This window comes from Amblyomma americanum, chromosome 4, assembly GCF_052857255.1.
Source record: "Amblyomma americanum isolate KBUSLIRL-KWMA chromosome 4, ASM5285725v1, whole genome shotgun sequence".
Classification (NCBI taxonomy): domain Eukaryota; kingdom Metazoa; phylum Arthropoda; class Arachnida; order Ixodida; family Ixodidae; genus Amblyomma; species Amblyomma americanum.
The window spans coordinates 159,984,846-159,997,077 of NC_135500.1; the positions used below are offsets into that span (position 1 = coordinate 159,984,846).

Here is a 12,232-nt window from a genome sequence, read left to right on the forward strand (position 1 = left end):
TTCCCTCCTGTCGGAGCAGCTGCTCCCGCTGACGGCTTCAGAGCGCGCTAGCAGCTGGTGTGATCCAGTGCGTCTCAATTACAGCGTGACACTCCGTACTCCACTTACACGCTCCCCCACCCGGCCACCTATCACCTCTAAGCCTTTCTTTCTTTGCCATCTCCTCTTTCTCTTTCCCTCTACTGCCTTCAAAGGGGAGAGGGTATTGCTCTCTCCTCTTTGTCATCCGCCACTCGTTCCTTCTCAACCTCTCTTCATCTTTCCTCCCTCTCCCTCTCCCATGAAAGTGGGGAGGGAGATTTTGTATCTCCACTTTGGCACCTGCCAACCGAGGCTCCAGAGGAACGGAGGGACATGGGGGTTCTAATGCTAACTCAATAAAAATACAGTACAAGCCTCAAATATTAGACAAAACAAAGGCAGAAAATGGTTAATAATGAAAGAAAACACATCAGGGCTTTCTTTTAATCAAGAAATATTAAAAGCAAAACGCAGTTGGCCACACCAAAGATATAGTGGTGTATATTCATATATTTTTCCGTCAGCCCCGTATGATCAGTAAAAGCTATTTTAGAGCCTATTTCCCCTTTAATGACACATGAAAAGCAAAAAAGCCACCTAACTCTACAGCATGCATGTTTTAAGAGGTCTATTTTTTTTCCTTATTGACGACATGACTTTTGACAGGTGGTTTAAGATTAAAATTTAGAGAGAAACCGCCGGCAATTACTGTAAAAATATAAACGTTTTTTTTTATTTTCCTTACATACATCGTTCTAAACTTATCACCTCGTGAAAAGCAGGAAGTGTGCAAGCCTTTTTGAACTTGGTAAATTATAGCACGGAAAGAAAACCACTACCTGAAGTGCACAAATAAGTGGCGTTTGATCCTGGCATTGCCCGATGTCCACCCAAGAGTTACATCAGCAGTACTGCCTCAAATCACATGGCCATTTGATACCATGTTTTGAGCTTAAGGAGGCCAGTATACTTACGATGAACATTCCTTACGCGTTGCTTTTCTGAAAACCACTGATCCTGCAAATTAAATTCAGCATAGTTGTAACTGCTCATTTGGCGATGAAAGGCACTGTGACGAAGCTGTTTTAATGAGTGCATTTTGCTGAAGCCTTTGAGCAGTGATTAATTTTTTGCTGTTACTACTCTTCAGAGATTTTGTAATGAAGAACCACGCTCTTTGGGCTAATTGTGTCAATTTAGCACCAATAAGAGCTTTTTTTATTTCTATACTTTGCTTCTATACAGAACATATTTTAACACAGGAAGGCACGCAACACGCATTTTTGTGGGAGGAATAACAATACGTAACGAACAAGTCCGGCGTTTGAAATGCTCTCCTGTCTGTACAATGTATTGCTCGCGTTTCTCGGTCGTAAATTATAGGTTACAATGTCGTTTACGCCGCAGAAAGTCTCGCGCCAAGGGGTGTAGGCGATGCCGTTAATCAACCATTGACAGGAATTCCATATACCAGCTGCGCTTGTCACGAGAGTATCGGCTGATCAGCAATTCCTTGCTTTCACATTAAGATTGCCGGTTTACGGCGGTTCATTGCCGCGTGAAGTGCAGAAACAAAACTTTTTGATGCTTGCACTTTGGACGCAGTCTGCCTGGCCCTTATACAAGTTCAGTCTGGAGACGTCGCCCAGTAATTCCGAAGGCCTTCCGTCATTGTAAGTTCGTACTGTGGTTTCGAACAAAGCCCCACCAGGAGACGTCTCTAGGTGAAGAAGGTAGTCGAGTGAAGACGCATTCGCGTGTCTCAAGAACACACGCGCGCTTTTAACCGCGCTGACCTTGAGCACGGCGCACAAACTTTTATACGGTGCAATGATTCCGTTGATGCTAGCGACTAAAAACGAAGCAACCCGGGCGACTGCTTCACTGCCGGGATCCTCGGCGGCGCTCTCCCGACAGGCGCACCACTGCTCGTCGATGAATGCCTCTTCGCATGTCCTGTTCTGTGGCACTTCCCTGAAGAGGTTAATGGCTCGGTCCAGTACGGCTCCGTGGAGGTGTTCCGGATAGTCGTCCAAGTCCAACGGTCTCGGCTTACCGTCGAAGTTCACCAAACTTGCCAACGTTGTGTGCAGGTCGAACGGCGTTGTGAGGCGCCTAGCGTTGATATGAATGGTCCTCATAATGTCCGGATGATGTCGCCGAAAGGTAGGAGGGAAGGAGATGAAGAGAGCTGGTAACCTGTCTTCAAACATTCCGGAGTGGGTTTCTCTTACTGGACTCCATCGATGTCCGTGATCGCTCATGAAAATCACAACTGTGTTCTGTAGATAAGCCCCAGCGTGGAGAGCCTCGAAAAATGACCTGGATTGGGTAAAACGAACACAAAGTGAGCTCAGAGAGATAGCTGTTGCTCGTTCAAATGCAAGCTGTCAAGCAGATGCTGTAAAATCATAGAACCTCGCTTTCGTGGACGGGGCTGCGTCCATGCGGACTAATATTCGTCGTAGGTGAGCGTAAATATTTAATCATGCCGACAAAAATGTCTACCTCACGAAATTACTTCAAATTTACACTCTTCACAATTTGAGTATATGAGTATATGAGTGCGAAGTTTGAGAATATGAAAGTGCAGATTTAATGCAGGTAAGTGACATTATTTGCGCTATGCTTCCACGACTTGGTCCCTATTTCTCTGCTACACGGCATATTATAAAACAATAAAAACGCTCGGAGCAGCCGCTGGTCTTAGATTTCATACTTCGACCTTCATTTCTACAATATTCTAACGTCTGCAAGTTGTTTGGTTCTAGGTGACTAGTCAAACTTTCAGCTCTCACTAGCGCAAACTGTTATTCTCAGCAGCCCTGTTATTTTCGTTATCTGATCTATTTAAGTGCGCGCCTGCTAAAGAGACAGCATGAAAAACACGAATGACACGAAATTCACAGGACGGAGCCCCTCTAAGACTGCTTTCTAAGTTTTGCTTTATTGCATTCCCTCCGTATTTCTTCCGTTGCCCCACTGACTACAGCTTTCGCCTTGTTAGGAGGGCTTTCCTTAATTATAACGTCTCCAACGAGTGCTCTCTATTGTGGTAGTGAGATTTGTGGAAAGCCGGTTATTGCGTGACTTAACTAGTATAGTTACCATACCTACAATCAGTTAACTACAGCAGAACTTGCAAAAAGCTCGCCAAACCTGTGGATGTGGTCCACTTGATATCCTCCGTTGAAGTCATCGTGGGTGGCACTGTTAAGCCAGACGAACGCGAACGAGGGCCACTTCAACATTAACTCCTTGTAAGAACGAAGCCACTGGAGCACGACTTCCGTTTCAGATTGGGCACCGACGCACTGATGGCAGTTGAGTGGCTTTCGATGGCCAGCCTCCCGCTCGTAAATGCTCAGAAACGGCCTGAAGTAATAATCGGTGGGCTGGCGGAGAAAGCCTTGCTTGAAGTAGTTGAACGTGGAGAGCTCTGGATTGTCTTCCGCGTATAGCGTGCTCCAGCCGTTAGCCGCGAAGGCCTTCCACAGCATTGGAAGGCTGTCAAGGTAGTCGCTCTCGGTCCAGACTCCGAAAGCCAGCTCCCTTTCGGTGAGGCCAGTTAGAAGAGGTACAAGGTTTGGGAAGGTATTATCGCCCACCTTAGTGTACCCGTACATTTCAACGGCACCCATCCGTTCCTTCAAGAAGCGAACCGTCTCCGGGAACTGGCGGTGCGCGTTCAAGCGGGAGACACTATCGACTCCGACTATGAGGACGCTGTACTGGTATCCCCGATGCTCCGGTTTAAAATATTCCTTGAATCGCCGCTGATACGACTTCTTGGGGTGAATGAAAGCGTGGTAGTTGGCATAGAACAGAACGTCCCCGTTGTAGCATTCGACTTTCACGAACTCGTGCGGTACTTCCATGCCGTCTTGAAAAGGAATGCACTCCATTTGGAATCTAGAGTGGCCAAAGAGAATGCAACACGATTAGGCTACTGCTAGAAAATCTTAATTTCTTCTTAATACTTAAATGATTATACCTCAGCCGTAACCTTGTACTGACCTTGGTCGCTTAACAACAAAACTCCCCCCGCCCCCTCTGTCAAGAGTATGTATCTTTTTATTTCCTTTCCTTCCGTGCACCATATAATTGACTGCTTTAAGCAAAGATTTGATTTTATCTGGCTTTCAAAGTTTCAGTAACAAAAGTAATTTATAGTAAACATAAATTGCAACAAGACTTTGGGTACATTTCTTGTCAAGGCTCAACACAACGTTTCATGCGAAAAAAAAATTGTTTTATAGTGTGCACAACAAGATAACACACGTGCACTTCCATAGTTAGGTATCCAGTCGGAACACTTTTTTTTGTCGTCTCCGTGCCTTCCTCTTTCTCTCTTTTCCTTAATTAGGTTAGGTTAGGAGGTCACACGACTGCTTACACGTTATCGTCATCGCTTTGAGGCTTGACATTTCTGAAGAACGGGCGAAAGCAGCAATGAAATTGTTCCGCACGGGAATGCTGAAGTAGATGCGGCAGAATGGGCATATTGATATGCAACCTGGTATCCTAGAAAATAAAACATTGCCATTAAGGATTCCGGTCTTACGCAGCTGGATGCTTCCACAATGTGTACTGTTGTATATATTGGTTATAGAGCACTTTCCTTATGGCTAGAGCGACAACGGTGCTGACAGACACTTCGCACATTGGGGCCAGTATAAAAATGTTCTAGATAAACGAAAAAATAAATCCACTGTATGAGCAACTTAGCAAAACTTTCAAGCCCCTTGAAAGCTATTGCTGACACGACACGTCTCACGTAGAGGAAACAAAAAGGAAAGAAAATATAAGTGTTCAATAGTTTTTAATTCTCGGCCGAGATATTATGATATAAAAATACATTAATACTAGAACGCTTTGCACCAGAGTCATGATCCATCGCAAAAATGTATAAGGTTGTAGTGGGTCACATATTCTGTAACACTTCAGACTTGCTTGAGAGTGGCTTTTCTTAAATAAGCGTCTCGAGAGGTGCTGTGGTGCACGTACCTTGGTGAATGTAAGATTTGGGAAGTCCTTTGAGCAGTCCACTACTTCAGCCTTCTTAACGAATGGAGCGATTGACGGGTCTAAAGGGTCCAAGTTCGGGATCCTGCACTGAACCGTGTTAATAATGAAGCGTTTGTCTGCTCCTAGCGCCTCGAGCCAGGCCGCTTTCTTTCGGACTTCGGAAGGTGCCGTTGCTAGCCGTTGTTCTTCCACCACCTTTTGTGGGACAGCGGTGATTCCCCGTCTCCCGCTGTGACTTCGGATGGCGTGGACGTTGACTTGAAGGTCTTCGTGTCTAGCCACATCTGGCGCCGTCCTCAGCCTGTGATGGCTTCGCAGTACGAGAAGAATGAAGGCTGAAGCAACCGTAATCAAAACGGCTCCCCTGACTGGAACGATAACACATGCTGCTCATTAAGAAAATTGGCGTGATAGATCATTCTAACTGAGCAACAAATACAAAGACTCGCTTCGAACATACTATTTCAAAGGAACTGACCGATCTCAAAATCAGTGTTTCTATAATGAATATGTATGATAAAATGCGAAAACATTTAACACTGTGTAATATTGTAGCAATTTCACACCTTGCATAAGATCACGGTGCCCATGTTGATGCCATGTAGCTGTACAAGATCTTTTTGTATATTGCTCTGAACTACGTTCCCACATGCTTTTATTCTCCTTTCCTACGCCACGTGAGTTATGTGCAGAACTGATTTCTTCTAAGCAACATCTTGAAAATTAAGATTTCTAGACCGCGGGCGAAGGGCGAAGTCGTCCCGGCGCTCCAGCCACCGAAGTGGCTGATGAAGGGTGGAAGAAATGAGTGGAATAGTGGACGAAATTTCAAATATTGTATTGGCTGTCAGTTGTTATTACTACGGAATGCGGGACCTTAACGACTGATTGGTGAATTCGATAATTTTGGTGCTATTGTTTCTTCCGCCTCTTGCTCCTATTTCCATCTGCATTAAGATCATATCTGACAGCGGAAGAATAAACGAATGTTGCTTACTGCATGTCGCAAATCTGAAGCACCCTGCTGCGAGAATAAGCACTCAATTCTGGACCAGACACCTCAAAAGCGGGAAGAGAACAAAAAAGAAAAAGACGCCATTAGCGCCACTTGGATGCAATATTCACAACATCCGCAGCGCCAGTCCCGTCCGGATGTTTCCTGTCGACTCTTTTGTGCTAATATGGCCGGCATGAATATGAAGCAAATTGCTCAGTTCTCCGTATTGCCTAATCACTTGAGATTGTGTTTACACTAGTCACTACTGTGCGCTATCATCTCATTATACCTAGTTAAAACTTAATAATAGTACAATATTGCTCGCTCTATATGTCTGTACCCGAAAAACGAAACGAACAGAAATGTTTAATTACAGTTTGTAGTGACGCGAATGATTGCATTTGATATTATTATATTGCAGATTACTGATTGTTTGACGTACTGCCCCACAATAATGCCGCTCAAGGCAAGCACCGTAGTGCTTGCACCGCAGCGGTGGCCGAGTGGTTGAGCATCCGCCTCGCATGCGGGAGGTGCGGGGCTCGATCCCCAGTGCCGCCGGTTACCCACCGGTGAAACAATGGGTACAAGCTTTCCCCTGGTCTGGTGCTCGGCTTATTAAGGGTGAAATGCTTGGAAGATGGGTCTTTGACCCCACCTTGAGAAGTAAAAAAAAAAGGCCACAAATGGGCTTCTACCGCACGAGGCGGATTTAACGTTGTTGACGGCGGAACTTATCGCTGATCAATCAGAGCAACTTCAAACGTTAAAACGTTCGCACCCTGACTTACCTCTTGAAGAAAGACCACGTGGACAGGCCGCCTGTAGCGGAAATCTGAGGTGAGGCATCCTTTAGCACAGGGCTCCGTGTGCACAATATACAAACGGACTTGGAGCATGCGGACAGGAACCTCGTCAATGGAGACGCCAGCCGCCGGCGCCCTCCACGTCGCATGGTTCATTCGAAGTTGCACGCTTCAGCAAGAAGCCATGGCTGGGGGCCGCGGAACTCGATCCGGCTAACGGCGTCGGTGAGACGCGATAACGACACGCGTGGAAAGCGGGAGTGCTTTGACAGCTCGTTTGTACGGCGCGAAGGGATGTGTCTCGCAAAGAAAGTTCCCGGAGCAACCGACGCCGCTTTGGGGCCGCGGCGGATGTTGACGCATTCAGCTATCTAATTGATGAAAGCCCCGGTCAAGATCGGGCATATTTACGATCGTGTGGAGAAAGAAAAACCAGGGGCATAGTGAAGGATGGGGATGGTATAGGACCGACAAGTTCAATAAAGAGCAGCAGACTGATGCTCTTACCACGCTTCTTCAGAAATGTTTGGGACAGTTTTGAACTGTCGAATTATTTCATACATCTCGTCCAACTATGAAGCCCACGTAGCGCACTTAACTCTGGTTGAACTCTGCTGCATTGCAAAGATGTTAATCATACGTGCGGAGAAGTGATAGATGCGAATCGTACATACTGATAACAATGAAATCTGACACTGGGTATCTTTAAGAGAGCTGTTCATCACTACTATACCCCCTCCCCCCCTCCCCCATTAAATCTTCATGGTGAAGTGAGACCTTAGCTGTGCTGCACCATTGTCCTCGCTAAGTGCTCACCTTCGCCGTCTAGCCCTCATTATAACTACAGATAACACAATCTTTAAAGCGCCCTCTTTAATCTTCATGTGTCCCGTATGATCTTACGAAGGCTTCGTGACCATGGCTGTCTTCATGAAAGCTCAGAAATATGCTCATCCAAAAGGAACCCGTTCAAAGTGGGAAGAAAACTACGCTTTCATATCAGTCTCGAGGCGCGGGAAGCGCAGCAGATTGAGTACCACTTCCTCCGCGCGGCCCCGACGCACCCAGTGTTCCGTGTTCCGGTGCATAATTTGCTTGCGCAGAGGCGTGAGTGCAAGAAGGAGCCTGAAAGCCCTTCTAGAGCAAGGGGCTGGCGACGACTGTGGTGAAAGTTTTGGATTGTAGGAGGAAATATATGATGCAGCAGTAAGAAACAGCAATGCTTACACGGTAACCAAACAGGGTGTCGAACCAAAAACAGTCAGAGAGGCATTCATGCGGTCATGTTAAACACTGTGCGCTTTTACCCTGTCTTCAGGCGCAGTATTAATGTAATATGAAGCTGAATGATTATAGTTTGAAATAGCGTAAAACAAGAGCAGGGAAGGCTACTGAAGCAAAAATATTTGTCAATAGTGGAATAAAACATTAACATTAAAAAGTGAAACTTTACTTTTGAAGCAGAACAGAAGCACAAAGAGTTGAAGGCATGACAGTTTGTTTCAACGAAATGGCACATATTCCTCTGATATGAGAGTATAGAATAATCTGAAGAAATATTTTTCCGGTTTGCTTTGCAGTCACGGATCCTGGCAGCTCCTTGTGTATGCATAACCCGATTGTTATTACTTAGTTTACTGGCCAGCATAAAATAAACTCAAAATAAAAAAGTTAATAATACACTGTAGCAGTACTTTATGTTGTACAGCTTGCTTGAATTAACTACCGATATAAGCGGCCAGCATATAAACCGGAAATAGGCTGCCAGCAATGTAGCCAGTCATTATTCCTTGAGCTTTATCGGTCATGTAATGCTTATATTTCACGCAGCACTCTATTATTTCCTGTCTTGGTGGCACAAATATTTATTTGATGGTCTTCACGTTCGCAGAGCGATGCCAGAACAATATGAAAGCTTTGTGGTTTGCCACTGCTTTCTTCTCACAATTTGAAAGATCAGACTGACTAAAACAGCTTTCAGTGGTTTGGTAAAATTAGATAAAACCCCTCTTTAGGTTCGTTTCCTGATCTTGAGCGTCAGTATACGCCTGAAACTGCCAGTCATTAAGACCCCGAAGAATTGTTTCACTTTAAAGCTTCTTGACAAAAAATAGCGGTGTAAAAGATACAACAGCAAATATATTTCCGCCAGCTTGAAATCCACAAGTGACGTGGAAATAAATTGGAGCCCATTGTTCCTGAGCTCTCTTCTTTTTAGTTTTTCGCCACATAAAAGCACACAATCGGGGATATCTACCTCCATGTGTTGCTTGTGTCGTTCGCACGCGTGTCCTATAATGCCGTACTGATTGCGGTACCTTCCTAACATTGTTAAATCTGGAACCTCATTAGGAAACGTTTTTCATGTATCAGGGTGTACTTTGGAATACTCACTTTCCACGTGACGTGCAGACTTCGAGAGCCTGTTGGAGTCACTTTGATGTCCTGAGGAGTGCCACTGGGAGCTAGGTGTGAAGAAAATAAGCATTTTGTTTTGCTTAACACACGTTTCATGCCTTCTGCGAAACGGCTATCTCTAGCTTCTCATATAAACAGAAGACGGAAGCACGATCGCTCTCGTCCGTGAAATGTGGGCGAGGAGTTGTAGGAGTGGATGGGACCGGAAATTTGACTTTTAGCACAACATTTTTCTTCTAATCTAGCCTAACGCCAAATTCAGTACGTTATCTCCTCAATAAAATAATTATTTTCTACTAGAAATCGTATTCTACTTGGACCGTTCCTTCAAACATGTGTGTTTGTCATGACATAAGCTTTGGTCTGAAAGGCTTCATGACGAATATCATGCTAACATTGCATTGACGTTTTAAATTGAAGGTGGTGGTCGCTATGTTATTTCGATTATCGCGATAATACTCTGATCTTGAGGTAGTTACACGCAGTCGTAATAGATTGAATTAGGAATATTCAGGGTCTCACTGGTACCTTCTTGGTCTGTGGTGACTATCAGTGAATCACTGTGGTCGCTCAGTCCAAGGGCGTTTCCCGCGCGGATTCGGAACTCGTACCTGGTGGCAGGCCGCAAACCTGTCACCAGGTACGACAACCTCGACGAGTCCTCTGACGACGCGTGGGTGTCGTACTCCCACGAACCTGGAACGCAAAACACGAACCATGAAAATAGGTTCAAGAAATAGGATTTAAAAATCCAGTTACGTATTCTGTTTCAATTGACACCCTCAGATTATGATTACTTTCAATGAGTCTCTTTTCTGCTTCGCTTTCCTAGATAAGCATGAAAAGGTCTCGATCATAAATAAATCTATTGCGCTTAATTCAGGAATGTGATTAGGAAGCAAAGAAAGGAATTTATATATAGTTGGCTAGGTAATAAATTATTTTTGTTAGTTCCGGCTTTGCGATATCATTATTTGGATAATGTTCAGCATTAGGAAAGGTGTGTAAAGGAGTAAAAAACTACTTAATTTTTTCAGTCAAGATACCTTGTCTCAAGAAAGCGGAATTTAGACTGTTGGCTGTCTTTCACTGCCTCTTTTATTGTGTTTTAGCTGTCCTCTGTTCCAAGTTAAGGCCTGTCAGAAATCTTTCGATGGAACGCCTTCTGATGGCTTCTCATCTGATGGCTGAGTGGCTTCCACCAACTTGAAGAAGAGGATAAAATGTCTCTGTGCACGAAGGAAACAAAACGTGTTTTCATGATTACTAGGATTTGACTGCGTGGCTTTTTTTGATTGCTTAAATATGCACTCCTGGGGCCAAATTCTATACGTACATTTCAAAATGGCCAATTCGCATCCATCTGGTTCTTTGTCCCTGGCCACTCAGATATACCCACGGCTTTCAGGTGTTCGTGGAAAGCGACTAGGCCGTTAGGTGGAAGGAGACAGGACCTCATCGTTAGCTGCATATCAAAGCCAATGGTAGCCAGCGGTCATCTCCGGTCACCTGGTGTAGGGAGAGCGCTGCGATGCACCTTATCAGAGGCTGCATATCACGGGCAACGCCAGCTAGTGGTCCTGGTCTTCAACCACCGATGGCCTGGTTGCTTTCAATAGACGCTTGAAAGCTGCGGCTAAATCTGAGTAACCAATGACAGAGGACCAAGCAGATGCGAAATAGCAATTTAAAAATGGACAGCATATAAAATACGGCTCCAGCAGCACAACAAGCATTTCAAGAAATTTCGACCATCACATGTTCTTTACACATTCCGGCTCCCTCGAATCATCGCAGAGAGATACAGATGAATGTTTTTAATTTCCTACGGATTACTACGCTAAGCAAGTCTGGGGCTTGTCGCATTAGCGCCGGCTGATCGTTCCGTGGGACCAACGCGAAGAGCATAGATGGAGTTGAAGAAAAAGGCGATTGAGCAGCGATGGTGCAGGTGAAGAGACAGTGTTCCAAATTAACGTAAAAGGATGCGCAGTTGGGGCACGAGGGGTCTGAACAGAGGCGGAACATAGCAGAGACGAGTATAGGGTGCTCCTTTGAATTTTACAGTAGATGTGTGACTCAGATGCGAAGAGGTAAGGGTGGTGCGCAGGGAGGTAGATGAGGTCTAGCTTAACCTTTCGTAATTGTCGAGGATAGTGCATTTGTAGGCTAATGCATCAGCACACGTTGATGGGCTGACTCAGATGTGCAGAAATGGTCCCTCGTCCTCCGGTCCATTACCTGAGAGCGCTAAATATGACAGCCATCACGGCGGGCGGCGCTGATGAGAGAGCTATCGTTTCTACGCGGAAAACGGCGAGAAGACCTTTATGAATGCTGCGCAAAAGTATGAACGTGCTGCGTAGTACGAAACATAGAAGTTGGAGCTCGGATGATGACCCGAAAGACGCAGGTTCGATCCGGCTGTGGCAAACAAATTTCGATGGAGATGAAATTCAAGTGGCCCGTGTACTTTGCGATGTCAATGCACGTTAAAGAACTCCAGGTGCTAGAAATTTCCGGAGCCCTTCAATACGGTGTCCTTCGTAGTGTGAGTCGCCTTGGGACATTAAACCCTCATAAACCAGAAACAGCTGAATGCATCGGCACCTAAAGAAACGTAGAGACCCGCTCGACCAGTGCCGGTCCCGTGCCGAGGAAGAGGCGGCTCAAGCACGTTCAACAAAAAAAATCGCTGGGCCCTTCGTCTACGCTACACGACGCCGCCACTGCCGCCACGTTGGCCGCATTGTCAGCACAAGTGACTAAACGTGGTCGCAATAGTGGAGTCTACCGTAGCTGCGATCTGTACTCTGTGCTTAAGCCACCTCTTTTTTTAGAGCCGGTCGCATGTCCCGCGTGTAGCCACACATATAAAGACTCGAATGCAGCCGAGCACGCTGTCGATTTCTGTGAAACGCTAAAAGATAATTGTGTCTCATTAATGATGTCTGCGTTTATT

General features: G+C 45.5%; 2 protein-coding genes across 2 annotated transcripts in view; both read right to left on the reverse strand.

Moving 5' to 3' along the window:
• The window catches only part of LOC144128601 (cell adhesion molecule Dscam1-like), a 91,827-nt gene that overhangs the window by 14,352 nt on the left and 65,243 nt on the right, over positions 1 to 12,232 (reverse strand). The window contains exons 16-17 of the mRNA XM_077662132.1: positions 9,799 to 9,966; positions 9,247 to 9,317 (exon numbers count right to left, since the gene is read on the reverse strand). Coding sequence (XP_077518258.1) covers positions 9,247 to 9,317; positions 9,799 to 9,966 — 239 coding nt within the window. The remainder of the gene's footprint in view (positions 1 to 9,246; positions 9,318 to 9,798; positions 9,967 to 12,232) is intronic.
• LOC144128602 (uncharacterized) lies at positions 1,410 to 7,038 on the reverse strand. The gene is made up of 5 exons (XM_077662133.1): positions 6,838 to 7,038; positions 5,029 to 5,417; positions 4,418 to 4,545; positions 3,181 to 3,933; positions 1,410 to 2,343 (listed from the first exon to the last, which is right to left on the reverse strand). The coding sequence occupies exons 1-5, from the start codon at positions 6,893 to 6,895 to the stop codon at positions 1,560 to 1,562; spliced, it is 2,112 nt and encodes a 703-aa protein (XP_077518259.1). The 5' UTR covers positions 6,896 to 7,038; the 3' UTR covers positions 1,410 to 1,559.